Source organism: Sarcophilus harrisii, chromosome 4 (genome assembly GCF_902635505.1).
Source record: "Sarcophilus harrisii chromosome 4, mSarHar1.11, whole genome shotgun sequence".
NCBI lineage: Eukaryota > Metazoa > Chordata > Mammalia > Dasyuromorphia > Dasyuridae > Sarcophilus > Sarcophilus harrisii.
The window spans coordinates 327755632-327782424 of NC_045429.1; the positions used below are offsets into that span (position 1 = coordinate 327755632).

Here is a 26793-nt window from a genome sequence, read left to right on the forward strand (position 1 = left end):
CACACACACACCCGTTTGCTTCCTGCCCAGAGACCGAAACCTCACTAATGCACATGTCACGGGGATCGTACAGCACAGCGACCGCGCTTTCGGAGTCACTTGGTGCCGCAGGAAAGGCAGACAAGGGACAGGAAAAGTGGGGGGCGTTCCCTGTGTCAAAACAGGGAGACTGGAACTAAAAGAGCTTGTGCTGTGTTGTACGTATGGAGAAACAGCTGCGTCTCCATAGCTCCTTAAGGTTCACAAGGCACTAGGGATTCTTCTCTGACCCAGGCCCGGGAGAGCCCAGGTCATCCATCCCCCTTTTATAGGGGAGAAAACACGGCGGGGGGGGGGGGGGGAAATGACTTGCCGAGAGTCACACGGGGCCGCTAGATGGCGCCAGAGCGCACGGCACGCCAACCTGGAGTCGGGAAGATTCCTCCTCCCGAGTTCAAATCCAGCCTCACTCACTCACTAGCCGCGCGATCTGGGCAAGCGGCTTCCCCCTGTGGGCCTCCGTTTCCTCGTCTGTAACAATAAGCCGGGGATGGAGCAGCCGCTCCGGAGCCGCGGCCAAGAGCACGCTAACCGGGCCCGGAAGGGGCCAGGACCCCGCAGGCCCGCGGGGCCCGAGACGGAGCCAAGAGGATGTGATCCGGGCCCAGCGCGCGCCCGAGGCAGGATTATGGGGGGGGGGGGGCGGGGCTCTTCCGGCCCCGAGCTCGGAATTCAGCCTGCGAACGCCGGGCTCCCCTGGCGCAGCCGTGCGCTGGGAGCCGGCCGTCGGGGCGCGGGGAGATCCCGGAAGAGAAAACAGACTCGGCTCGGCTGGCGTGCGGGGCCGAGGTCCCCACGGGGCCGGCCCCCAGCGAGCTGCGAGCACAGGCGTGCATCGTTCCGGTCCCGAGAGGCTGGGGGTGAGAAGCAGCGGGCCGCGGAGGCCGGAGGAGCCTCGGGGCCTTCTTTCCCCGCCCCCCATCGCCGTCGCCTGCAGCCGCTGCCCCCTCCCCCCCCCCCCCCAGCTCGGCAGGGTGCAGCCCGCCCGAGCGCGGCCCCCTCCTCCCCGGATCTCTTTCCGCAGCGGCGCGTGTGGCGTCACAGTGAGCCGTGACGCCACAGGGGCCCAGCCGCTCCTCTCACAGGGGGCGAGCGGGGGGAGGGACTCAAAGACCGCGCTGGAAGCGGAGGGGCGAGCAGCAGCCACCAGCCCACTCCCCAATTCGGGGCAGGCACTGGAGTCAGCATGGGGGTGACAGGTGCGAGAAGGAGGGGCGCCGAGGCAAGGGCAAGGGGAGTGGGTACCGAGGGCTCCAGCCAGGGCCAGGACCGCAAAGATGCCCCCACGCAGGCTTAGAAGTGAAAGGACCGTCCCGGAGTGGCAGCCAGAGGGGACCTTCCGTAGATAGGCAGAGGCCACTGATCCAGCCTTTCTTCTCGCTTTCTGTCCTTGTTTGTGGTTTACTGTGGCACTGAGAGGTCAGGGAATTTCCTATGATCACACGCCTGTTAAAGCATCCGAGGCAGCACCTGAACTCAGGTCTGCCCTGGCTTTGTTAAGTCCAGCTCTCTACCCACTGCTCCACACTTCCTCTAGGAAGGGAGCAAAGCAAAGGAAGAAGAGGACCCAGGAAGAATGGCCCCCAAACCACCAGTGCTGCTCCTTCCACACATCCGGGGCCCTCAGCCAATCCTTTTATTAGTCTCCATCTGCTCCCAATTCGCTGTCAGAGCAGATCTTGCCGCTCCCCCAATCCTAGCCCCCCTCCCCTCCCGAAGGTCTGCATTGTGCATATCCCCCTTCAAAGCCCCAGTGAAATACACCTTCATCTCCCTCACCTCCTACAGCTGTGGTCTCCTAAACTCTGAAGGACCGGGCGCGATCTAGCACAGTGGTTCTCAAAGGGTAGTCCCAAGAATCCGGGGGGAGAGGGAGGCCAGGGTGTCCCTGAAACCCCTTTCAGAAGGTCTACAAATTGAAAATTACAATTTTACTTCGAGTATGGTAAATATAAATATAAGCCACATAAGACTTTTTGGACAGCTCCTCAATCGTGAGAACAAAAATTGGAGAACCACTGATCTAGAAACCCTGACACAAATAATGCAAACCAGAAGGTTTTCCAAAAGTGACCTCCATTTAGAAAGTCAAGCATGCCTTAATAGGTCAGAGCTGGCTGAACCCATCTAAGGACCGAGAAAGCTGGGCTGGGAGTCTCCCACTTCCCACCAACACACACACACAGAGGCAAATCCCTGAAGTTCTCTAGTTCTAGGCAGCTCTCTACTAGTAAAGAAGGTAGCTCAATGGGCCCATGAAATCATAAGTCCATTGCCCAGCCCTGTGATTTTTGAGGCATGCATATCTCTTCACAATATCCACTATTACCATCTCTACTCTAGCAGGGATGATGGTTGTCTCCTTCTTTGTCTTCCCCCGTCCCCAATTACTTCTACCAACAAAAATCAGATTCAGTTGTATGAAGAAACCACAGAAATCATCAGCCTAGAAGAGTCCCTCTTCCCTCCCCACCCAAAAATCAAGATACAGTCGCAACATTTCTAAAGATCTGGTGACCAAGAATCCAGATACCTGGCCCCTCCCTGGTTTTTGACGATCTATACTTCAGGCTCAGTTCCACTTTGGTCCCAAAGATTTAATTCCTAGAAATCACTATTTATATAATATTATCTAAAATGAGGTTATTTGTAAAATGCTTATTAACACAATGCTTGACACACTCATTATAGAGACTTAGAAAATGCTTGTTCCCACCCCTCTCCCCCAACAGCCCTTAACCATCTTGACTCCTCAATCAGAAAAGGCATTTCCATAACTCAGAATGGCCCTTCAGCCTTCTGGGGAAAATCCAACTATCTGCCATGACCTCATGGCTGGTTTTGATAACTTTGGAGGAGGGAAGAAATTTTGCAAAAGTCACCATCACCACTACTATATATAAAATATATGGTATTATATGGTAACATATAATTACAAACCGTAAAGGAAAAAAATAATAAATTTTGGCCTCCCCTAGCCAAGAATCATTCTTCAAGAAAGATTCAATTTTTTGCCTTTGCAGATCTCAGATATTTATTTATCTTATTCCCTCCCTTCCCTCACATTTGGCATAGACTGTTAGAAACTTCTCAGATCAAATAACTAGAGTTAAGGCTTTGGGACTGAATGATATCAGAAGAATGAAGGGAAGAAGGATAAACATGGGGCTGGGAAGAAAACTTTGAGTTTGGGAAGGGAAATGGATAGAGAAGAAGCCTGGGGAACTGATATCATTAAAAGGATGTAAAAACCTTCCAGTTATTCTCCAACTGTTGTTAATGTGGAGGAGATCACAAAAGGGGAATAGGAGGGGTATGGGAGGGGGATAAAAATGTCCAGATTCACTTGAGAGGAAGAAAAAGATATGGTTACAGCAGTTCTTAAATTAGTAACCTTGAACTTTAAAAGTATATGTTTTGATAATTATACTTTAATGTGATGGGTTTCCTTTGTAGATCCAACATATTTTATTTAATGCATCTGAAATACTGGTATTTACCAGACTGTCAAATTCAGAAAAGTGTTTTAGATTAGCCTGAGAGTATAAAATATTGGGCTCTAAATGGGCAAAGAAGTTTGAGAGAGAGGACAGGACTGTAGAACAGCACAGCAGAAGGGGATAATTGATGGAGTAGCTAATTAAGTCCCTCAAAGATAATAAGCTAAGAAACATACAGAGATGGAGAAACCAGGAATGAAATGGAAATGAAAGATGGGTTTGAAATAGAAATTTGATGGAAGGAGAGAAAATAGGAGGTAGAATGGAATGGAATTAAAGAGTAGAGATAAGAGACAGAAAGACAGAGACAGATTAATAATACAGAGACCAGAAATGGAGTGGACGATGAGAAATGGATTTGAGATGATAGCTGGGAGTGATAGGATTGTACCTAATGGAAGGAAAAAGGATAAAAGATAAGGAGCTGCTCTTTTCTTTTTAAAAATTATTTTAATAGTATATTTTTTTCCAATTACACGTGAAGGTAGTTTTCAAAATTCATTTTTGTAAGATTTTGAGTTCCAAATTTCCTCCCTTTCACACTTCCCCCCTGCCCAAGATAGCAAGTAATCTGATACAGGTTATACATGTACAATCATCTTTAACATATTTCCATATGAGTCATGTTGGGAAGGAAAAATCAGAACAAAAGAGATAAGCCATGAGAAAGATTTTTTTAAAAATCAAAACCAAAAGAAAGGTGGAAATAAATAGTATGCTTTGATCCACATTCAGTCTCTATAGTCCTTTCTCCAGATGAGAATGGCATTTTCCATTCAGAATCTGTTGGATTTGCCTTGGATCACTGAATTTCGGAAAAGAGCCAAGTCTGTCATAATTTGAGCATCACATAATCTTGTTGCTGTGCTCTCCTGGTTCTGCTCACTCCGCTCAGCACTAGTCCATGTCTTCCTAGGCTTCTCTGAGGTGGACCTGCTCACCAGTTCTTACAGAACACAGTATTCCTGTGGATTCTAGCCCACTCAACCTTAGCCCTAGCCCATTCAACCATCGCCCTGCTGCTGTCCGCCTCCTTAGAAGCATTCTGTGATGAACTTCTCACATTTTCCCCATTTTTAACTAGGTGTCAACGGGTTTCCTTGTTGCAGTAAGAAGTCTGTAGAGGTCGTGGAGACACAGTGAGGCCCACCCCCACCACTCTAGCACCCCCCACATCACCTGCCATTCCACCTCCCGCCCCCTCCCCCCTCCTTATCCCACTCCCAACGCACAGCTGACCCACGGGGGGGAGGGGGAAGGAGAGGACAAGGGCTCCCCCTCCCCAAGCCTTCTCCTTATCCCTTCTGTGGTCACTCAGTCGGAAGTTTCCCAGGAACCTAGGAACTCCGAGCTAGAAAGCACCGTAACCCCATTTTGCTCTTAATAGGAAGCTCCTGAAGGGGAAAGGGAGTGATGGGGACCAGTTCCACAGCTTGTCCTTCTATGATGAGGACGGATGTACTGAGAGCACATCTGCATTCACTTCAGGGGCAATTTCCCAGAACCCCACTGGCTTCTCCTATAAGGAGGAACTCAAGATCGGGCTCTTGGGGGCCTATAATGCTCTTAGTCAGCAAGGGTCACATATCAGGGCCACAGAGGAGGAGGAGTTGGAAGAGGAGATAATGGAGGAGGAGTTGGATGAGGAGTTGGATGATGAGGAGGATGTGGAGGAGGAGGAAGAGGAGGAAGTTGGAGGAGGTGTTGGAGGAGGAGGGGGGTAACAAAGAAGAGAGTGGCAGAGCTACAAACAAGTCTTTGGTGGTGCTGGTGACAGTGGCACACTGGGGCACAAAAGTGGGGTGAGCTACATATTTCTCCTGTCCCGCCTTCCACCCATCCCGAGCACACCTTAGGCTTTCAGATCCACTGAGGGGGCCCCCAGTGGGAAGCGGGCCAGGCGGGGTGTGGGGAGGAGAGGGAAGTGACATCGGGTGGGAGTCTCATGTCACTGCTGCCTCTGAGCCTTCTCCTTGAGGAGTTGGAGCCAGAACTTAAGGAAGACTCTTTGGGTCAATCACTCCCCCTCCTGCCCTGACAGCCAGAGTAGGTTCCTTCCAATGCAAGATGTCTTATCTCTCCCCAGCCTCCTGGCAAGTGGCAGAGGAGGAGGGCCCAAGGGCACCCAGGAAACTTAAGGAGGAAGCCATGAGACACTCTGCCCATGCACACAGACAAGTGTCCTGTGGCTCCTTGCCTCCAGCTCAGGGACCTTATTTTTTTATTCTTATCAGTGAGGACTTTCAGGAGGACTCTGATCCCCAGCCTGAGCCTGTGGAAGATGAGACTGAGGTAACAGAGTCATTTTGTATTGGGGCGGGGGACTCCCTCTTCTTGGGGGATTGCTCCTGGGATGGGAGGTAATCAAAGGTATCCTCCTGCCCTCCTCTCTCCTACCGATTGGTGGCGTTCTTGGAGAGGGGTTGGCAGTCTTTAGACCAGGGGTCCTCACACTTTTTAAATGGGGGGCCAGTTCACCGTCCCTCAGACTGTTGGAGGGCCAGACTATAGTGAAAACAAAAACTTTGTTTTGTGGGCCTTTAAATAAAAAAACTTCATAGCCCTGGGGGAGGGGGAGCTGCCGCATCTGCCCTGCAGGCCGTAGTTTGAGGACCCCTGGTTTAGACCGAAGTGCTGGCCCTTGGGCTGCTCTGAGATCTCAACAGCCCAGCTCCCAGGGCCTTTCACCTATGTCTTGACATGTGCTTCATCCCTACTCCTTGAGCACTTGCCCCAACTCCTGTCAAGGAGGAGGGAACAGAAAATGGACCAGGGCATTTAGACCAGGCAGGAGTGGTGAGCAGATGTGCTCTGAAGGGAGGAGGGAAAGGGGGAGGGAGCAGGAGGTGGAGGCTCCGTTGGCACATGTGTATAAGGGGGGCAGAAGGGGAAGAGGGAAGGAAAGAGAAAGGGGGATGAGGGAGAAAGCGACAGAGACAGAAAGACAGAGACAAAGAGAGGCAGAGACACAGACAGACAGAGAAAATAGAGACACAGATGCAGAGACAGACAAAGAGACAGAGAAAGCAAAAAAGAGACATCAGAGAGACAGAGACACAGACAGACACGAAGACACAGAGAGACAGACACAGAGAGAAAGAAAACAGAGAGACAGACACAGAGACATTGAGAGAAAGAAAACAGAGATAGACACAGAGACAGAGAAAGCAAAAGAGAGATGTCAGAGAGCCAGACCCAGAGACAGACAGCAAGAGACACACACAGAGACAGAGAGAGAAAAAGAGAAAGCAAAAGAGATCACAGAGACAGAGAGACTGAGACAAGGACAGAGAGAGGGGGGCGGGAGGACAGCAGGGAGACCGACGGCGGGCGCAGCTGGGGAAGGGAGGGTGGCCCACGGGCTCTTGACTTCGGCAGCTGTTAGATGACACCCTTGACCTGGAAGCAGAGCAGGACCTGGACTCGGAGTCTGAGCTGGAGTCCGAACTGGAGCCAGACCCTCGGTTGCTCCCAGAGTCGGAGTCAGAGCTAGAGGAAGAAGACCCTGTCCCAGTCAACGTCTTTGTCCAAGCCTCCAATCTGGCGTTCAACCTGGCCCCGAAGAACGTGCCGCCGGGGCCCAGAGTAAACGTCCAGATCCAGACGGCCGTGGGCCCCAAGGGCACCCTGGAGCTGAGCATCTCCCACGAGCCCCGCAACGCAGAGCCCGCGCCGGTGAAGGACGGCGGGAACCACACCTTCCGGTCGGTCTTCGTGCAGACCTCCAAGCACTTCTTCCGCATGGACAAGGTGATGCAGGCGGCCGACGCCAAGCAGCCGTCGGAGGCGGCCCGCCGCCCGTTCCCCGTGCGGGACTGGCCTTTCCAGAAGCCTCGGCGAACGGCCTCCAAGGAGAGCCTGCTCTCCGGCAGCAAGATGTTGATGGAGGACATCAGGGTGCAGACCTCTCACCCCAGCCTGGGCATCGAAGGCTTTCCGCCCCGGACCCCCGTGCAAGCCCTGCTCCCGGAGAAGGTGCCCGCCGAGGCCCAGTCGCTCTCCTCCCCCAACTTCTCGGAGCCGCTGGACTTCCGGATGTTCGACTCGCGCCCGACCTCTGCCAGCCTCCCCCCCGCCCTGGTTTCCAGCACCACGACTTCGGGCAGCTCCTCCTGCACGGAGCTGGCCGTGGAGGCCCAGGCTCTGGTTTCCTGCCCGTCGCCCTCGGCGCTGAGAACGGGCTCGAGGTCGCCCCTGACCCAGGGGTCGACCACGGACCTGTCGGTAGCCACCGAGCAGCGCGCCTCCCCCGCGCCCTCGCTGAAGCCGCCCGAGGCCCGGGAGCCCCAGAAGCCCGCGGGCCAGGAGTTCGCCCTGAAGCCGGGCTTCGTCCTGAGCGTGACCAAGCCCCCCTCGGAGAGAGCCGCCATGGAGGGGGAGGGGAACCGCCTCCAGCCTCCGTCCTTGTCCCCGATGCCCTCGGCGCCCTGGAAAGAGTGAGTAGCGCCCCCGCGCCAGCCGCTCCCCAGCCCCTCCGCGTGCCCGCGCGCACGTGCTCCCCTCGGAGGGCCCAGGGCCCGGCGCTCCCTCTCACGGCGACCACGCAGAGCGCTCCCCCTCCCACAACGGGAGAGGAGGGAGACGGAAGCTCGGGGGGCAGGGAAGCAGCGCAGCGCGGCCCGTGGGGGTGAGGGGGGCAAGGAGCGGGGGCTGAGGAGCCCTGGAGCCAGGGAACCGGGGCCGTGAGCTGCGGGGGGGGGGGGGTGCTTCCAGAGTGCAGAGCCCCCTGGCCCAGACGGATAGACCCCTTCCCCCGCCCCGCCCCAGACTCTGACCACAAGACCCATATAGCCTCTAGAGTGTGGAGGGAATCAAAGTCTGGGGCGTGGAGGGGGGTGCAGAAGCTGTGGACCAGGGTATCCTCGGCCGATGCTTCGTGGGAATAAACAGATACTGAGACAGATGGACATCCAACTCCCCGAGCCTCGGAGGTAGGGGGGTTCCTAACGCCCCCATTGCCCTGCCACCGGCCCCCCCTGCCTCCAGCTAAGAGGCCGCCCTTCTCTCCTCTGCTGGCGGGAAGGGTCTGGGGCTCCTGTGACTCTGTGTCTCTTATGTTGCAGCTCAAGGTCAAGAACCAGAAGTGGGAATCCAATATTGCTACATATACATTTTAAGCTGTCACTCTCACATCATATCCCAAAAATGCTTTGTCAAAGATCAATAAAATCCTCCAGTGGTGGCTCACCCCACCAGCTGCCCCTTTTTGTCCCGAAGCTCTAGGATAGAGGGAGCCCCGAGCTCTCCCCCTTTTCTGGTCTTTTTCAGTTTGGGGTGTTTTTTCGGGGAGCCTCTCCCCATCCCCCTCCCCCCACCACGAGCCTTTCCCCCAGGCCCCACCTAGGTTAGCATTGCCCATCTTTCTGCTTCCATCTCTGCCCCGCCTCCCTCCCCTACAAAGCTTATCACTGGCTCTGGGGCCCAAACGGCAAGGGTGAGCATGAGGAAGCAGGGCCTAGTCTAGTTTGTAACTCTCACCTCAGTTTCCAAGTCTGTTAAAAAAAAAGGGATAGGGATGAGTGGGCAGGACAGAGGCAATTCCTCTGCTGGCCGGAATGCGAAGCCGGCTAGGATTATTTGAATAGCAGGAAAGTTTTCTTAGATTGGGACTAGTGAGGACCAAAATTTACTGCGAGTGGATCTTCCTGATAACTTCTCAAGGACTTATGCAGGTTACTGCTTTGTAACTTTGGGGAAAGAGTACTGGATTTAGAGTCAGCAGTCTGTGTGAGCCTCAGGCAAAAAAGGAAGTCAGACTGGGTGCCCTACAGTTGTGATCTTCTGGTTTATACATACTTCAGCTGAAAAGTCCTGAGCTGCTTGGGCTGGAAGGGAAGGTCGTCCCTATCCCCAGAGGCTGGTGCAAAACAAAGAGCTGCTTTGGCTTTTGGAATCTCAAATCCTGCCAAAATACCCTAGCCTCAACTTCCTGCAAACAGGGTCCAGAGGACTGAGGGACACATCAGTGCATAGAATCCCCAGCCTGAGAGGATCCTGTTGCAGCTCCAAAGCTTGGAGGGAAAGATAAAGGGCAAAGAAAGGAGGGAAGAGGGAAAGGGATGGAAGGAAAAGAAAAAGGAGAGAGGGAGCCGAGAAGGAGAGTTCTGGCAGCTTGGCGTATGGCACAGGATGGCAGGCAGAAGGGAGCAGAGAGGGTAGGGTAGAGGGACCAGGAAGAAGGGGACAAGAAGTCAAAAGAAAGAAAATGAGACAGGGGAAGAGGAAGAAATTCAGAGGTGAGTGATTGGGAGGGTTCAGAGGCTAGATATGAGCAAAGAAGAGCAGGGTAGTGGCTCCTTCCCCTGGTCCAGGCTCACCTCTCTGGGTTGTTTTTTTGGTGGCAGGGATGGTCAGGGTCATTGATGGCTTGGGGTGGGGGTGGAGAGACCCCGCCTCTTGGTAATGAGAGAAAGGGCCCTGTCCTGAAGGTCTGACCTCCAGGTGTGAAACTGCCACCCATTAACTAACTCCTGACTGTGAACGAGTCACTTCATTATTTTCACTGATCTCAAACTGAAATCTGCCTTTCCCTTTCAATGACTGAATTATTCTGAGAAAGTCTCTCCCCAGCCAAAGGGAGTCCATGACACACAAAAAAGGCTAAGAACCCCCGGCCTAGATGTTCTCAGTTTCCTCTATTGCTAAGCTCCTTATGAATCCACACTGCAGGTGGTCACCAACAGACGACCAGGAGATCCACAGCGACACAGAAATGGTGCAGGTGAGGCTCCGCCCCCCACCTTTCTTTCCTCTGAAGATAATGTTCTCCACATTTCTCAAGACTTCAGGCAGAGGACCCCCACCCATATAACCTCCTGAGCCGGGTTCCTCCAGGAGGGCCGGCTACACAGATGGGGAAGTTGGGCTGAAACTGAGAGCAGCCTTAGGACTTCTACTAGTTAAGCCCCCATGACCCTGAGGCTGCAGGGTGGGGGAAGGGAGACTGGGGTCTAACCTGGAGCCGGGGCCTCAGCCGCTCCCCCCAGGCCAGAGCATCGGGGCTCTCTGCTTAGGATCCAGACACAAAACTGAAAGGGGGTGAGTAGGAGACTGACAGCCGAGAATGGCCATCAGATCCACCCTCAGACCCGCTTGGGTGTAACTAACCCCCAAGTCCCGCCCTGATGGCGGGCTTCAGCCCTCTAGCGCCAAGCCAGGGAGCAGCGGTCAGACCTGCTGGCCTGGGGACCACGTGGTTTAAGAGTTTGGGTTTGAGGCCAAGGACAAGAAGGGTTCTTGTGGACTATTGGTTAGTTCGGTGTTGTCCCAGCTGGACCCAAGGTGCTTGGAGCCTGAGGTGGGGGAAGACCCGGAGGATCTAACCCCCAAGATGAAGAAGGAGTCTCTGGCCTCCTGGATCACCCAACAGGCTCGGGGGAGGCCTGCTACAGAAACCAAGCCTCAGAGGTGAGGGCAGGGGGTGGGGAGGGGGGGCCCGGGAGGGGCTCTGCTTCCCCAGATTCCTCTCCCCAGAGTGCCAGGGACACTAACAGTAGTTGGGGGCTGCTCAAGGTGGATCCCAGGATGGAAAAAAGCTATCTGCTGAAAATACATCTAGAAGAACTGCACGTGTTTAACATAGATTGGATTGTCTGGGGGAGGGGGAGCCGGGGAAAGGGAGGGAGAAAAACCTGGAACACAGGGTTTTGCAGGGGTAAATGCTGAAAACTGTCTTTACACGTATTCTGAAAATTAAAAGCAATTATTTAAAAAAAAACTATTTGGAGGGGGTGGGGGGAAAACGAGGGGAAGATGGAGAAGCCTTCACTCATAATAAGGTTATACTTGGGTGTCAGCATTGACAGCCCTATTGCCAATAGGAGACGGGATCTCTCTAGCCTCTTTGCACCAGTGGACATTCCTGCTGAGTATGAGCATCCCCTGACCTCTAGGCAGGTGGCAGGTGAGGGGAGAGGCTCCCATCTGGAACCTAGGGACCCTTGGTGGGGAGGCGTCCCCACATGGGTGGAAGGTAATAGAGCTATGTATAAAATCACATTTTTGTAATTCTAAGGTATTAGTAGGGGAGGTCATTTTAAAAAAGAGAATTATGCAGCAAATACCTTTGTAAATGAAAGAATGGCTCTCCTAAAATACCTTTTATGTAAATCTAGATTTTCATTTTTTGGGCTTATTTAAAATGGGACCTAACCTGCTGCCCCTTCCGATGCCCTACTTCCAACCCTCTCTCCCCTTTGCCCTTCCCCTTACAATTTTAAGTTTTTAAGGCACCAACTCCCCCCCCACCATCCCCACCCCACCCCCAACAGCCTTCCAGGATGTCTTCCAACTGTTTAAACCGGGCTCCCAGGGCAAGCTGGACATGCGGAGCATGAAGGGGGCACTACGGACCCTCGGCATCCAGCTGAGCCCACAAGAAGTGTGTGAGGCCCTGAGGCGGGCCGACCTAGACGGTAAGTCTGCCCCCGGAACCCCATCTCTCATCGCTGCCTCCCTTCCCTTCCGCCCCCAAAGGCACCTTCCCTGGCTCTCCAACGTTCCCTCCAGAAAGCTTTCCCTAATTATCCCTGGCCTCCTCCCGCCCTGCGGCCCCACAGACTTCTAGGCCACAGGAGGGCAGTCACCTTTAAATGCTGGTTGGTTGATTCCACTCAGTGATGAATTATGGCACAGCCAGCATTAACATTTTCCTCAGGTGGTTTTAGGCCCGGAGGCGGTTGTTTGAACCCTGGGCGGGGACCCTGTGCTTGCTTCTGCTGCTAGATAGATTATTCCTATTCCCCTCCCCAGAGGCAAAAGACATTTCTATGTTAGGGGGATGCCTGGGAGTCCCACACCCTCTCTAACCATCCACTCCTGAGCAAACACGGGACATTATTTCTCCTCTTCCAAGGTGATGGGGCCGTTGACTTTGAAGACTTCCTTGGGATACTGACAGACAATCACCGCTTTGCCCAGTGTATGGGTGAGGAGGCTTTTTTTTTTTTTCTTCAATCGGTAGTGGGGTTCAGGAGAGGAAAAATCAAAGCCTGCCACATTCCCAAACCCTCAAAAAAAGGAAAATGAAAAAAAAAAAAGCAACTCACTAGTCCCTAAAAATATTGTCCTCAACTTCTGTCCATCACAGTCACACTTCTAGAAAAAGCTGCCTGCAGCTCAGTGTCTCCACTTTCTCTGCTCTCACTTCTCTCCATCTGGCCTCCGGGCTCACTCTACTGAGGCAGCTCCTCTCCCTCCCAGGCCACTCTAGTGATCTCTCCATTGTCAGCAGTGCTGATTTTCTCCTTTTTCCTGCTTGCTGCCCTGGGGTGTTCCTCGAGTTCTGTCCTGGACCCTTCTCTTTCTCCCATTGTTTCCCTCCCCATTGGGGTTAACTACAACTCTCAAATCTCTATGTCCACCTCCAGTCATTCTCGGGAGCTCCTGGCCCGTGTGTCCAACTGTCTATTGGTCCCAGAGGCACCTCCACCTGGCCCTGTCTGAAACTCCCCCTCCCTTCCCCCCTGCCCTACTTTTGTGGAGAGTACCCCGGTCCACACAGAAGCATCTGGTCTGCCATTTCAGTCATCCTAGTCTCTTCATTGTCTCTCCCTCCACTTGGTGGGTCCATCAGTGCATCAGTGAAGTCTCTCTCAAATCCATCCCCTTCCTCTCACGCTCATCCAGCCATCAGGTTCTGTTTCCTCTTAATTGCTCTCTCTACCTCAAGTCCCTTCCCTCTCTTATCTAACCTAATAAAAGTACCCAAGTGATGCTCCTAAGGCACTTCCCTGTTCAAAAAGCTATTTGGGGGAGGGGGGGCAGCTAGTTGATGCAGTGGAGAGAGCACCAGCCCCGGAAGTCAGGAGGACCCGAGTTCAAATTTGATCTCAGACATTTAACACTTCCTGGTCGTGTAACCCTGGGCAAGGCACTTAACCCCAATTGCCTCTGGGGGGGAAAAAAAAAAAGCTGTAGGAGTTGACTATTATCTCTGGGTTCAGGTAGAAACACCTCTGTTACAGCCTTTCAAACTCTTCCTTGTGATTCAGCTGAAGAAGCCTCCTTGCTGTTGTTCATACAACATCCCATCTCTTACCTCTGCACAGACTCTCTCCTCCCTCCACAATCTCTCCATGCTGAAAATATACTCCTTCACCTCTCTCAGAATAAACTTATTTCTAACACTCCAGCTCTTTCCTGATGCCCACCCAACCCGCTAGTGCCTTCCCACTCCAAAAGTACCTTGTTACAAAAGTGCACTGACTTTGAGGACCTCCCTCACGCACACATGGACGTGTGGTCTCGTGCAGGGACCCTTCATTTGTATCTGTCTCTTAGCGGTATTTGGCATGTAACGGGCACTTTAATAAATGCATGTTAATTGATTTAATATACCTAAAGGGCGGATGAGAAACAGTCGTATCAATGATCCCCATGGTCTGGAAACGCTTTTCTTCGAGATGATGTCTAAGTTTGTGGGTCAGGGCGCACTGTCCCCCAAGTCAGTGGCGGAGGTGGTGAGGTGTGCGGGGGGCCCAGGCACTGCCCCCCCAGCCAAGCACAAGTCCCCTTTTCTCTCCAGCACACCTCCCCCTCTATCTTCCAAAGCGGTTAAAGATTCCTGGATACTACTATCCCACCCTGACTCTTCAAGACCCCCAGTAGGGGGGGGGAGCCCCAGGGCAGAGTGCCAACAACCACGGCTGCTGGGGGGTGCCAGTTTTTGTCCCCTACCCGAGACCCCCAGGGTGGGGTGGGGCCCATTGCCTAGTGGCCCGCTCCTGCCTGCCCTCCCCACCCCATATCCCGCTTCCCCCAGCTACTACACAGACAAGCAGAGAGTGCTGCGCATGAGCTCTTGGTGGAAGGGCCTGAACCACAAACACAACCGAAGCTACCAATCCCGCTCACACACGGGGCTCAGCTTCTTCTGCCAGGCCACGCGCCTGACTGGTCTCAACAACCGGCAGCTCGCCCGATCCCTGCACAACCTCCGGGACTTGAGTATGGAGCTGCCCTGGTGGGAAGGGACTTAAGTGTGGAGCTGCTATAGCAGGAAGGGACTTAACTGTGGAGCTGCCATAGTGGGAAGAGACTTGAGTGTGGAGCTGCCTTGGTGGGAAGGGAAGCAGTCAGCATGAGAAGAGGTGGGAGGTGGTCAGCCAGTGGAGGTTCTGGTGGTAGGGAAGGCCCATTGTGGAGGGAGAGGAGCAGCACTAAAACACGTCTTCTTCCTGCTGCCCAGATGTCCAAGGCCCCTATTCTCAGGTCCCCAACCTGCCCCCTCGGACTCGGTCGACAGAGAGGAGGATTCGGAGCAGAGGCCCCCGACTGACCAACCTTGCCAGGCCCTGCAAACCCAAGCCGCCTCCGAGAGAGGCACCTCGGCGGGTCCCCGGTAAATGTGCATGGAAAGGGGGCTGGCTGACTTGCGCCCAGTGTCCCTTCCCCCTTCCCCCATGCCAATTGCGCACCTTTCTTTGCAGAACCCATAGCTCAACGGCCCAAATCAGAAGAGGGGACTGCAGAGCTGGGACCGGCTCCCTCCCCACCCACCCTGGTCCAAAGCCAACTCCCCTCCCCACCCCCTGCTACCCCACAGAGTCACTCTTTACCAAATGTTTACCAATAAAGCACTTCCTTAGAGAAATTAACTTCCTGAATCTCCCTCACGTAAGGGGGGAGATGGAGGCTGGCACAAAGAGCACCGCATCTTCCAAATCCATTTATTCAGTTCCACGTATAAAAATAAGGTCCCAGGGGTTTCTCCCTCCCCCCCCCCCCACCTCATCCCCTACTCCTGTCCTCCCTGCCCCAGGCCGAGGGCAAAGAGTGGCAGGCATTCATAAGTTATAGATGCCAGCCCCACACCTGTGGCAGCCGAGCATGGCTTACATGATGAAAGGTAAAAGGGGGGGCAGCTTCTGGCATGGGGGGGGAGTGGTGGAAGATTGCCGCCTGGAGATGCTAAGGCCGGGGCTGCTGCCTCTCCCATTAAGTGCATTTATGGAAGGCCGTCCACAGGCGGCCCCCTGGGGGGATCCTGGCAAGTGGAGGAGCACGATTCTCCCCTGTCCCTTTCCTCATGGTGGTCACTCCAACGGTCGCCGTGCACCTTGCTCTCCAAAGCGGACAAGGGGGCTCTCCGGGGCCGTGAAGGAGCCGGCTTGTCCCCGCTGGCGCAGGCGGCTCTGACCTAGCGTGGCCCCGCTTCAGGAGGCCGGGTACTGGAGAAGAGGAAGGGAGGGGTCCGAGCGGCCCGGGCTACAGTGCGAGGTCGGGGGTCACCTGCAGGGAGGGGCCGGGCGGCTTTCGGCGGGCACTGCGGCGGCCCGTGTCCGCCCTTCGGTATGGCTGGTTCCGAAGATCTGCGGGAAGGCACACGAGAGACCTCTCGCTCTGGCCTTGGGGCTCTGGCCTTCGGCCGCCTCTCCTCCCGCTCCGGCCCGCCCAGTCGCTATCGGCAGGCCCCGAGTCAGGAGCAGCGCCCCTCCCTGTCACTTCCAGGGAGCCCCCCTCCCCACCCCCCCTCCCTGCTGGGGAGCTTTGCTAACCCCCCGGAGCCTGGACGCCGGCCGCAGGCGCCGCGACTGGCTTCAGACACCGTCAGGGGCAGGCCCTACTCCATCCCGACCCCGTGCAGACTAGGGGCCTCCTGTCCTGCAGGGTCGCTCGGCGTAGTTTGGGGGGTCGGTCGGCCCCCGCCCCGCCCCGCCCCGCCCCGCCCACCAGGTACCTTGGGTCAGGGTGGGGGTGGGGTTCTAGAGGGGGCTCTCGTCACTGAGGCCGGCCTCCAGAAACAGTCGGGACGTCCGCTTGCCCGTGCGGGCAGTGAAGGGCGCCGTCTTCAACACTGAGGGGGGGCGGGCGGAGCAGACGGAGGGAGAGGAGGAGGAGGAAGAGAAGGAAGCCAGAAGAGTGTAAAGTGAAAAGCAAAAGAGCGTGGCCAGAGGGAGAGGAGGAGGGGCCGGGGAGAGCGTGCAGCAGCGAGCCCCGCCTCCCCAGGCCCCGGCCACGCCCCCTCACCGGTGATGATGTCCTCTATGGCCCCGTCCCGGTCACTCTCGTAAATGAGCGGCTCCTTCTGCTGCTTCCTCTTCAGTTCCGAAATGAGGTCCATTTGCTGCCGCCGGGCCTTGGGAGGGGACTGGGTCTGGGGCACGGGGAGACGCGCGTTACCCCTCCGCCCCTCCGGAGAGCTGGGAGGCCGTGCCCGCCGGGGTGCCCGGGGGACCGAGCCGGGGGGGGGGGGGACGCGGGCGGCCCCCCAGCAGCTTGCAGGCGACTAGGGTTTCTTTGGGCTCCCTCAGGGGAGGCTGCCCCGCAAAGCCTGAAGGGAGGCCCTCCCAGAGGCCGACGGGAATGGGTGCGGCAGCGGCTCAGCGCCGGGACTCACGCCTTACCTTGGGCTCGGCAGAGTCCCCCTGACCCGCGACTGGAGCCCCGGCCTCCTGGGCTGCTGCCTCCTGTTTCTTCCACTGCTCCACCTCTTGCTCGGCTTTCTGGCAGGAAGTAGGCCGCTCAGCAACAGGAGTGCCCCCTCTAGCCCCCTGGCCGGCCCTCCGGGGGGGCTCCCTTCCAAAAGGTGGGCCGGCCTTCCTCCCCTAACCCCCAAAGAGCCTGGCCCCACAGAGGCAGGGGCCGGGGGGAGTGCAAGCGGGGCCCAACAAGGGCTCTGAGCTTTTCTTAAATGACTATTTTTAATACCAAAAATAATAGAACACAGTTATGCGTATATGTTTTTTGGAGTGACAAGTTATGTTTAATCAGAAATGGGCAAAACCAGCTTGTTCAGAATCAAAATGTAGGAACACATGGGAAAAAAAGATGGTGCTATTTTGTGATGGCTCAGGCTCCATGATTGGCAGGCCTGGCTAGAGTTCAAGATCCTGCCTCAGACCCCAGCTGTGTGACTCTGGACAAGTCACGGACTCCCTCTTAGTCTCAATTTTCTTATCTGTAAAAGGTGATAACCCCTTCCTTACAGGTTATCATGATGAACAAGTTATAATACATATAATGTATAGTACACACTATGTGTATACATTACATTATGTTTTCTGCTATTATATAGTATATAGGATTTTATTCTATAGATTTATGTATTTGTTTTATACATATGTCACTTTGCAAATGTTAAGTTGCTATATAAATAAATAACTACTCGCTAGTCTTGTAAGGTTCAGAACCTCTAGTAAACAGTGCTAATAGGTACACTTTTCACACCTCTCTTAAAACATACCAGGGCTGGAAGCAGGGGGGTAGGTGGGAGGGGTGCAGCTAGGTGACTCTGAGTAGAGCACCCCCTTATCTCCCAAGCAACAAAAAAACAGCCCCCCCAGGGCTTTGTCCTGACTCTGACCAGAAGCCAGTCACAAGTCTATTTACAGCTCATATATATAACACTTGAACATATATAAATGTTATCTTTTCAGCGACCTTCTGTGGTGTAGGTGCTGTTATTATCCCCATTTTACAGATAAGGGAACTGAGGATATGACATGAGAGGTGCCCAGAATTAGCTAGTGAATTGGTGAGGAGGATTTTGAAACTCAGGCCTTCCTGATTCCCAAATCCAGCACTCTTCGATGGGGCCCCACAGAAAAGGCCTTCCAATAGTCCCAGGACTTCCTGGGGGTGACATAGCCCCTCTCCTTCCCAAGTCCCTCCCTGATACCTTGTAGGCTTTGACGAAGCGACTGAACACAGGGAAGAACATAGACGGAGGCGTGGTCTTGGGATTCTCCCCGAAGTACTCCACCACAGATTCGTAGGCCTCCTGTAGGGGCCTCCCATCAGTCCCATGCATCCATCACCTCCCCACCTGAACCCATCCAGCCAAGGGAAGCATCAGCGCTCAATGCCCACCCCAGCCCCTGGGTTCCACCCCCAACCCATCGCCCCCCTTCCCCCCCCCAGGGCAGGGAGAACTTTGTCTGGAGCCTGGTTCTATAAGGGAACTGGATCAAAGGCTCACCACGCTGCGTGTGTGTGCCCCCCCATGATGGTCTCGTGTGCCAGCCCTGTGCCCACCCCCCTCAGCCACAGTGCCCAGCCTCTTCCCACCTGGGCTGTCTTGCCGTCAGCCAACAGCTTCTCCATACTGGGACTGTTGGCCTTCAGGAACTCCTTCAGTACCGGGTTATCATCTTGGCGCATGAACTCCCTCCTTGCCAGCTCCATGCCCCGCTGGAGAGCTCGGGTGTCCTGGAGGACGCTGTCCAGGGACACTGGGGGGAGGGGAGGTGACAACATGTCAGGGAGAGACAGAAGCTCCCTTGCCCTCATGATGTTTTTGGAGGCAGTCAGGGTTAAGTGCCTTGCTCAGGGTCATGCAACCAGTGAGTTTCTGAGGCTGGATTTGAATGCAGGTGCCCTCATTTCTTCTTCTCTTTTTTTTCCCTTCATGGTCAGTCTTAGGGAAAAGTAAGTTTCCAAATTTCTTGGTTTTCCCCTTCCCCTCAGATAAACCCCAAGGCCAATAAGCCACAGGGAGCCCCCTCTCCCAACCCCTTTCTCCCAGCCTCATACCAGCCCCAGCCTTGTCCAGAAAGTGCAGGTCAGCGTGGAAACAGGTGAGTTTGGGATACTTCTCTCCAATCACCTTCACCAGGTAGTGCAGCAGTGTCTGTTTCCGATCTGTCGACTTCATCTCCAGCAGCTGTGGGGAGGGGAAGTTAGAGAGAACTGATCCCCAAGATTCCAGCCCCATGGACTGCAAACGGGGACACCCAGATGTGCCAGGAAGGCCCCTTCAGTCTTCCCTCCCCCGTTTCAGGGTCTAGTTGAGTTTCCTTACTGCATCAAGGCTCTGTAGCCTGAAACCATAGGCTGCTCCACGTTTACTACTGTTCATGTAATTCCCAAAGGCCAGAACAATCTGGGGAAAGAAGAGGAAAAAAGAGAGGGCTCAGCAGGAGTGCACTGAAAAGGGATTTTTTTCTTTAAGAGATAGATATGGAACAGAATTTTCTGTGTTCTGAAATGAGTCTTCCCTGGAAGTTCCTTAAGGACAAAGAACCCCGTTCTCTCCCCACTAGAAAGCCTCTAGAAACAGCTGTGCTATGGAAAGAGCCCCAGATTTTAAACCAGAGAATCTAGGTTCAGATTCAACTACGGCACTAACACCTGTGTGTAAGGGGGGGCCTAGACTAGGGCCTTTGGAGTCCATTGATTAAATGAGTGGATACCAGCAGACTTTCTTAGCCTTTCTCAGTGTCACAGCATAATACTGCAGCAGACGGGGAAGCTTATGGACCCTTTCTAGGAACAGTGTTTTTAAATGTATCAAATAAAATAGGAATATCAAAGAAATCAATTATATTGAAATCCATTTAACAAAATATCTTTAAAAAGAAATTTCACAGACTCCAGGTTAAAAATCCTTGAATTATATGCTCTTTGAGGTTTCTTCCAGGGGCAGCTAGGTGACCCAGATCCCATTACTTCTGTTCCTCTATCCCCTCACCTCTAAGATGTTTCGAAGCTTGTCAGAAGACTTGAGGGATATGGAAGCGGCGATAATGGCGTTCAGTTGCTGTAGGAAGGGAAACCAAGGATGAGGAGGTGGACTGATGGGGAAGAGAATGTAAGGCGGGCTTGTGACCCTAAAGTCAGGCAATAACAAATATCTACTGGCCCAATGACATTTTTAAATGCTTTCTTTGTAAACTTAAGTTTCTGTGCCATATGAATGGCAGTGTTAGTCATTGGGGTTTGGCTGAGGGCTCTCCCAAATGCCCCCAAAAGGACCCTTCCCAGCCACCCGGCTTCCCTGAGCATCCACACCGGCATGAGCAGCTGGGCGGTGTCCGGGAAGTTGCCCAGGAAAGCCAGAGTAGCCATCCTCTCCGACAGGCGGGGGATGCGGCTGAAGCGCAGCATGAACCGGTCCTCGTCGGACAGCTCCTCCACGGGCCGCTGCTCCTTCTCATAGCGTCCAATGAGGCTCAGCTCATACTCGGTGGGGAGGAATCGAGTCAGGAGCTCCAGGAAGTCCAGGCTGAGGGCCTGCAGGTCGTACCTGCGGGGCAGGTGGGGCGTGAGTCCTCCCAGCACTCACACCCACGACCCACCATGCTGTAGCCTCCCCTACTAGACTGGGGCATCCCTGAGGGCAGGAAGCTTTTCCTCTTTCTATACCCTGGGTGAATGCTATGGGGCACACAGGAGGGGCTGCCTGACTCTGTGTCTGGGGCCCTGCCATTTGTCCTGCTAATATACCTAAAGCACAACTGGGCTTGCCCTAGCACCCTCAGAAGCTCTTAGAAGCAACTACCTGTCATAGGTTCGAGCAGGGCCCAGAGTCAGGAACACCCAACTTCAAATCCAGCCTCAGGCAGGTCATACCCATCAGCTGTGTGGCTCTGAGCTAGTCACTCAACCTCTGTCTGCCTCGGTTTCCTCAACTGTAAAATGGGTCTAGTGTGGGGATGCAATGGGACTCTACTTGTAAAGCATTTAGTATGGTGCCTTGATCACATAAGGTGCTTAACAGATATTTTTTCCCTTCCCTCATCCCTCTCTTATTGTCTTCCTCAAATGGAAGGTAAGCTCCTTGAGAATAGGGACTGCCTCTTTTTTGCATACCTAGAACTTGCTTGGTACAAAGTAAGTGCTTAATAAATACTTTTTCATTCATTAATTCAAGCCATGGCTCTCTTTCCTCTGAATGAATCCCACCCAGATCTCTCTCTTTACTGTCCTCTATCCCCAAGACAGGCCTTCCTTGTGCCCATCCTGCACTAGTGTATGTACCCTTCTTTCTCTTCCTCCCCAGAGCTCTTTTCTCCATTTTCCATCAATTCTACTCATCCTTCAAAGCCTATTCAAACCCTGTCCAAGCCCACCATGAGCTCTAGCAGCAAGGTTTAGGCATTCCACTTCAAGATGGGCCTGCAGAGATCTGCTAGGGAAGCCCATCTAACATTTCTGTCACCCCACAGCTCCGAGAGTGGCACCCGACAGGAAACAGAGGGTCAGGAAAGGCTGGCTGACAATTCCAGGGGAGGAGGAAGGCAGAGCCGGGCAAGGGGCCCACAGCCAAAGGGTCCGGCTTCAAATCCTGGCTCTGCCATCAACTACCTATAAGAGGCAAGTCCCCTCCCCTAAGCCTCAGCTTCCCTCTCAGTGAAAGGAAAATGGATTGTAATCATCACAGATTCCCTCTTTCTGTTCCAAACCCAGCTAGACCCAGTGAGGTCGGTGCCATGCCCCTCCATGGGGGTCACAGTGGAGGGTTGGGGTTCAAAGACTTGGGTTCAGACCACCTGCATGGCCACTGGTTAAGTCACTTCAGGTATACAGGTCTCAATTTCCTCGATGTGGAAAAGAGGGCTTTACACTAGATGACCTTGCAGGTCCTTCCCAGCTCTAAACCTAGGCTCTCAAAGGCCTTCCCATGTCTAGACCCAAGATCCTCTGAATACAGGGACAGGAAAGAACATGGCAGATGGAAGAGATGGGTAGCAAGAGAGGTAGATTCCCCATCTGTAGACACATCACTGGGTCCATGCACGAGTTTATACATGCATGGGCAGAGTCCCGTACCCACCATCTCCTGACAGAAAAGTGACGGATTGATTTGCCGAATGAGACACATTTTCTAGACATGGTCAAAATGGGAATTTGTTTTGACAAAGCAAAAAAAATTGATAGCATTTATGAAGCACTTTATGTGGGAAGTTATTTCACTTTTATCTTACAACATCCCTGAGATGCAGATGCTATTATTATGCCCTTTTTACAGATGAGGAAATTGGGACTTGAGAGACACCAAGTAAGAAAGATTTCCCATAGGTAAGGTCTCCCATAGGTATCTAACTTATGCATAAGAAGGGAAGGAGAACCCCGGGAGATCTCTCCTACTCCTGGGTAAGGAGGGCTCCGCAAGAGGTGAAAGAAAGGAAAATGGCGAGAGCAGAGAGGACAGCGATCAGAGCACTCACGTCTCGATGGCCTGGCAGATCTGGTCAGTGCTCAGGTTGCCTTTGCGTAAGGTGATGGCCAGATTCTTCGCCCGGTTCGCCTCGATGAGCGTCACCTTGCTGGGGGCCTTGTGTGCTGTCTTGACTTTTAGGGCATTCAGGTCCAACGAAGGGCCCTGGGACTTGGTTTTGAACTGTTCCTCAAAATCACTCATATCCAGTTCCTAACACAGAAGAGAAGGGATTCGTGGATTCAGGACCAGAGACCGAGCGGGGAGGCGCCCCAGAGGAGCACAGCACTAGTCCTCCGCCTTCTCCCGCCAGATACTCGGTGAGATGGGCGCCGTGTCCCGGAGGCCGCAGGCCATCCTGCCCCAGCCCAGGCTGGCTCCACGCCATAGCCATTAGGTCCCAGGTTCGACCCCCAAACAGTAAGAAAGCCCTAGCTGTGTGGCTGCCCCGCCTGGAGACCGAGGGGGGACACAGGGCCAAGTTTCCCGGGCCAAAGAGGAGGGGGCCGTACCTGGAGCACCTTCTCGTCGTTGATCTCGGTAAAGACGGTGCCTGTGATCTGGCTGGGCTTCAGGGCCACCCAGTTGAAAACTGGCATCCGGAACTTGGTCTGAATAGGTTTCTTGGCCTTCACTGCGCAGAGCAGAAACAGGGTGAGAAACGGGGAAGCCAGTCAGGGCCCGTGGCCGGAGTTGGGGGCAGTGGCCAGGAGATGAGTTGGAGAAGGGAGGTATGATACAGAGGGTCGTAGGCGAGGAATAAAATGGTTTGTTATTTCAGGTGAAAGATGGACCAAAAAGGAAGAAAAGGGGGCCGACAGATGGGAGGGAGTGGGGGAGGGACGTGGTCTGAGACCAGCAAAATGCAGGTTTCCCCTCAGGATCTCTGGAGCAGAGCTCCAGACACAGGGACACCTCACCTCTCCCCTGCCTGGAGGGGGCCGGGACATCAGAGCCACTGCCCATATCCACACCCTGCCTAAAAAGAACCCCCTCACTCCCGGGCCCACTTACCTGCACCAGTTTCTGGAGTGGGTCCCCCAAAGACCCCGGGAAGGCCCCCGGGAGGAGGAGGGGGCACTGTCCCAGAGGTCCCTGGTGGAGGCGGAGGTGGAGGCGGCGGTGCTGGGGACGGTTCGGCTCCAGGTAACGGTGGGGCAGGGGGCAGATCCAGGTGACCGGGAAGGGGCGGAGGGGGAGGGGGTGCTGAGGGTGGGGTTTCCTGAGGGGCAGGAGAGGCAGAGACTGGGGGCGACTGTGGCAGCGGTGGCGGCGGTGGCGGTGGCGGCACAGGACAGACAGGTGCAGCGGGAGGAGTTGCTGGAGGAGGGAGATCTAGAAAAAGCAGCAGAATTGGACAGTCATCTTCCCCTTGCAGACAGATTGCAGATCCTGGCAATGGCACAAGGTGACAGAAGTTTCCCCGAGCTTCCTAGGAAACCAGATTTCCTGGTGCTCAGGGCTCCCAGGGGCATTCTGCTTTAAGGTCTGCCCCTTCCCAACCCATCAGAGGCACGCTCTAAGCCCCGGCCGCCCCCGTCTCCCCTGGTGCTCCTCCCTCTCCTGCCCCATGTGTCCACTACACACCCCACTGATCCAGGGCCCCCTTGGCCCAAACTCCCGGCCCAGAAGGGGGACTTCGAGGAAGCATTAGTGAAAGCTGCTCCCGCGTCTCCAGGAGGCTCAGGGGCACCCACTGTCTGCTCACAGGACTTGGACAGTGTGGGGAACAAACGAACTCCTCAAGCCCAACCTCCCATCTATGGCCGAGGAACGTGAGGCCCACGGCCACTGGCCCTTCACCGGGGAGCCCGATTCCAAGGCGGGCCTGGGGCACCAAATGGGTGCTCTTGTCCCAGCCCAGCCCTTCCCAGAGCACCGCTCCCGTAAGGGAGACATGGGCCCTCTTCCAGGCCCACCCGGGCCCCTGCCTTTAGGGGGAGAGCCTGTAATGGTCCAGCACAGAACCACAGACTCTGCCTCTTTCACCCCATCCCGGACCCGGCCTGTAAACACCTGTGCCCGAGGGGGAGGCGGGAGCCCCAAGTGTCTCCGGTTTTGTCGTCATCATCGTGTCAGGGGGGGTTGCCACAACAACCGGGATGATCTCAATGGTGATGTCTTCTCCAGGTCCTCTCAGGATTCGGATTAACCCTTTCCTCTCCAGCTCCTCCAGCTTAAGCTCCAAGGTGGAGGGCTGGGCTGGGACGGGGCTGAGGGCTGGTACCTTCTTGGGGTCCGGGGGCAGCTGGGAGGTGCCCATGTTGGCACACTCACTGTGGCGCTCCTGGGTCCCACACCCCCAGAGAAGGACAGGATCAATCAGCCCTCGAAGGGCATCAAGCCCCTGCCACAGTCTCACCTGGCAGTGCCAGCCTTGCTCACCGGCCCAAGTCCTGCCCTGCCACCCTGCCCCTTCTCCATGCCCCCCGCCACTTCTGTCCCTTCCTTCCCCCACCTCCGGCCTCGGGCCCTCCCTTACCCGCAGCAGGTCCAGATCCTTTCGGGTACTGCTCAGCTGCTTCTCCAGCTCAGCGATCTTGGCCATGGACTCGTTCTCTGCCTCCCGGAGCCGCTCTGTCAGCTATGGAACCAGCACATGGTGAGCACACCCACCCGTGGCTGCTGACATCAGGCGAGGGGGTGGGCACCCAGGAGGGGGAGGGACAGGAATCCCTCGCTTCTGGGCCCTTCCTGTCTTACTCTCCCCTGTGTGGAGCAGGGACGGGTGCGGGAAATGGGAACAAGGAAGCCAGCTGGCAGGAAGGTGGGCCCCCCTCCTGGAATGCATTCTCCAGTCCCCCTCCTCTTTCTGGTCCAAGAGCTGGCATTACACTCAGAGACCCCAGAATGTGTCCTCTTCCCTCCCAGCTCTCCTGCTCTCTCTGTGGGGTATACCCACCAACGTGGGTACCATGCAGAGTCCTGGATGCCTGTGCATCAGTCTGCCTGGGAGGGAGGCAGGGAGGGCAGGATCAAAGTGGGAGACAGAAGCTCAATGGGCTCATCCATTCCCCCAATCTTCCTTCTTGTGGCAGAGGTCAATAAACCCCAAAGTTTCCTCCCAAGGGTTGGGGAGAGCCCCTGATGAAGAAGTCGGTACCTGAGCAGGAGTTCTGACTCCTGGACTCCCAGAGTCACCACTAGGTGGTCCAGGTTCCTTCCAGGGATCCCTCTTTCTGTACCCTGAATCTTGCTGAGTCTGGGGGGCTGCAATAGAAGGGGGCCTCTTCCCTGGTCCCCCCTTACCAAGGCCACTTGCTCCTGCAGCTCCTCCATGTGCTCCAGAACGGCATTCTTAGTTTCCGTGTCCTCCAGGAGGGCACCCACATCAAACACGTTATCCAGATACGCCTGGATCTGCACCTGTAGCTTGTCACTCTCTGTTAGCCGCAACCTCTGCCACCGGGGAAAAGGGAGAGAAAGGGATGAGGTCCAGGAAAAGCCCCTTCCTCTCGCCCAAACAGAGGAGAGAAGCAAGGCCTACCAATTAGGCCGTTTAAAAAATTACCCCAAAAGACTCCTCTTCTTCTAGAAGGCTTTCTAGAATTGATCAGAAAAATTAGACTTAATAGTTTACTTTTTTATTCCCTACTCAGAAAGGGCACAAAGTCCCCCACAGATGACTTCCTCCAGACATCCTAGCTCTTTCCTCAAAAAGCACACAATTTTCAGCCCCAGGCTTTCATGCACTTATTTACAATCAGCAAGCACCACATGTGGATTTGTTTTGTTTCTCCTCAGATGTCCATATGTCCTGCTCTCAAATGTGTAGTCAGTTAATGTCTAAGACCATCTCATGCTCAGGCTAAAGGGCACAGTAGAAAGCCCATGGGGCTGGGGGCCTTAAATTGCAGTCCACTTTCTAACGCTAACTCACTGTAATCTCGGGCAAGTCACTTCTTCCTTAGACCCTCTATAAAATGACGGGCTTGCACTGGACGGTCTCTTCCAGCTCTGAATTCTAGGATCCCATGAGCCAAAGGCAAGGGCCAGGGTTTGGCCTGGCTGACCACCTGTGCTTCTAGCCCGAGGTTACACCTTCAGACAATAGCATGGATGAACAAGGTCTCCTGCTGCTGGTGCTGGATTCCCAGCACCAGGGCTCACCTCCAGGTAAACGTCCAGGCCCAGGTGCGTGAACTCATACTGCAAGAAGACTCGAAAATTCATGTTCTCCACGGAATGCACCACGATGTTGATAAACTGCATACAAGCCACCTGGGGACAGGGACAGTTGACGGTCAGTTTCTGAGAGTGGCAACTGGGTAACTTGCAATTGCCAGCCCATTCTCCTAACCTTCTTTTCCTCAGTTTCACCTGCTCCCTGTTTCCCCTCCCCATTATTCCAAATCCATTCAAACTCTTCTCTCA

The 26793-nt window shown here is 54.6% G+C and overlaps 2 protein-coding genes across 8 annotated transcripts in view; one reads left to right on the forward strand and one right to left on the reverse strand.

Annotated features, from left to right (window-relative positions):
- Positions 1–1135: 1135 nt before the first annotated feature.
- On the forward strand, positions 1136–15343 carry LOC100917859. The gene is given in 15 exon segments (XM_031965989.1): positions 1136–1238; positions 4624–4678; positions 4927–5224; positions 5226–5341; positions 5774–5831; positions 6918–7975; positions 10209–10260; positions 10810–10946; positions 11336–11442; positions 11810–11953; positions 12394–12465; positions 13884–14004; positions 14302–14486; positions 14728–14880; positions 14969–15343. Coding segments are annotated over 15 exon segments (2715 nt in total). The 5' UTR covers positions 1136–1225; the 3' UTR covers positions 15115–15343.
- A 217-nt stretch (positions 15344–15560) lies between these two features.
- The window catches only part of FMNL1 (formin like 1), a 49324-nt gene continuing 38091 nt past the window's right edge, over positions 15561–26793 (reverse strand). For 4 of the 7 annotated variants that reach the window (XM_031965985.1, XM_031965984.1, XM_031965983.1 and 1 more), the window contains 16 exons: positions 26530–26640; positions 25669–25818; positions 24902–25003; positions 24436–24706; positions 23434–23754; positions 22932–23053; positions 22430–22632; positions 20271–20505; positions 19951–20019; positions 19282–19362; positions 19014–19143; positions 18549–18712; positions 18160–18261; positions 16886–16984; positions 16509–16635; positions 15561–15850 (listed from right to left, as the gene is read on the reverse strand). In XM_031965985.1, the coding sequence (XP_031821845.1) occupies positions 15747–15850; positions 16509–16635; positions 16886–16984; positions 18160–18261; positions 18549–18712; positions 19014–19143; positions 19282–19362; positions 19951–20019; positions 20271–20505; positions 22430–22632; positions 22932–23053; positions 23434–23754; positions 24436–24706; positions 24902–25003; positions 25669–25818; positions 26530–26640 (2391 nt within the window). In that variant the 3' untranslated portion in view covers positions 15561–15746. Of the gene's footprint in view, positions 15851–16218; positions 16336–16508; positions 16636–16885; positions 16985–18159; positions 18262–18548; positions 18713–19013; positions 19144–19281; positions 19363–19950; positions 20020–20270; positions 20506–22429; positions 22633–22931; positions 23054–23433; positions 23755–24435; positions 24707–24901; positions 25004–25668; positions 25819–26529; positions 26641–26793 lie in introns of all 7 variants that reach the window. The other 3 variants (XM_031965987.1, XM_031965986.1, XM_031965982.1) reach the window with 1 other exon arrangement.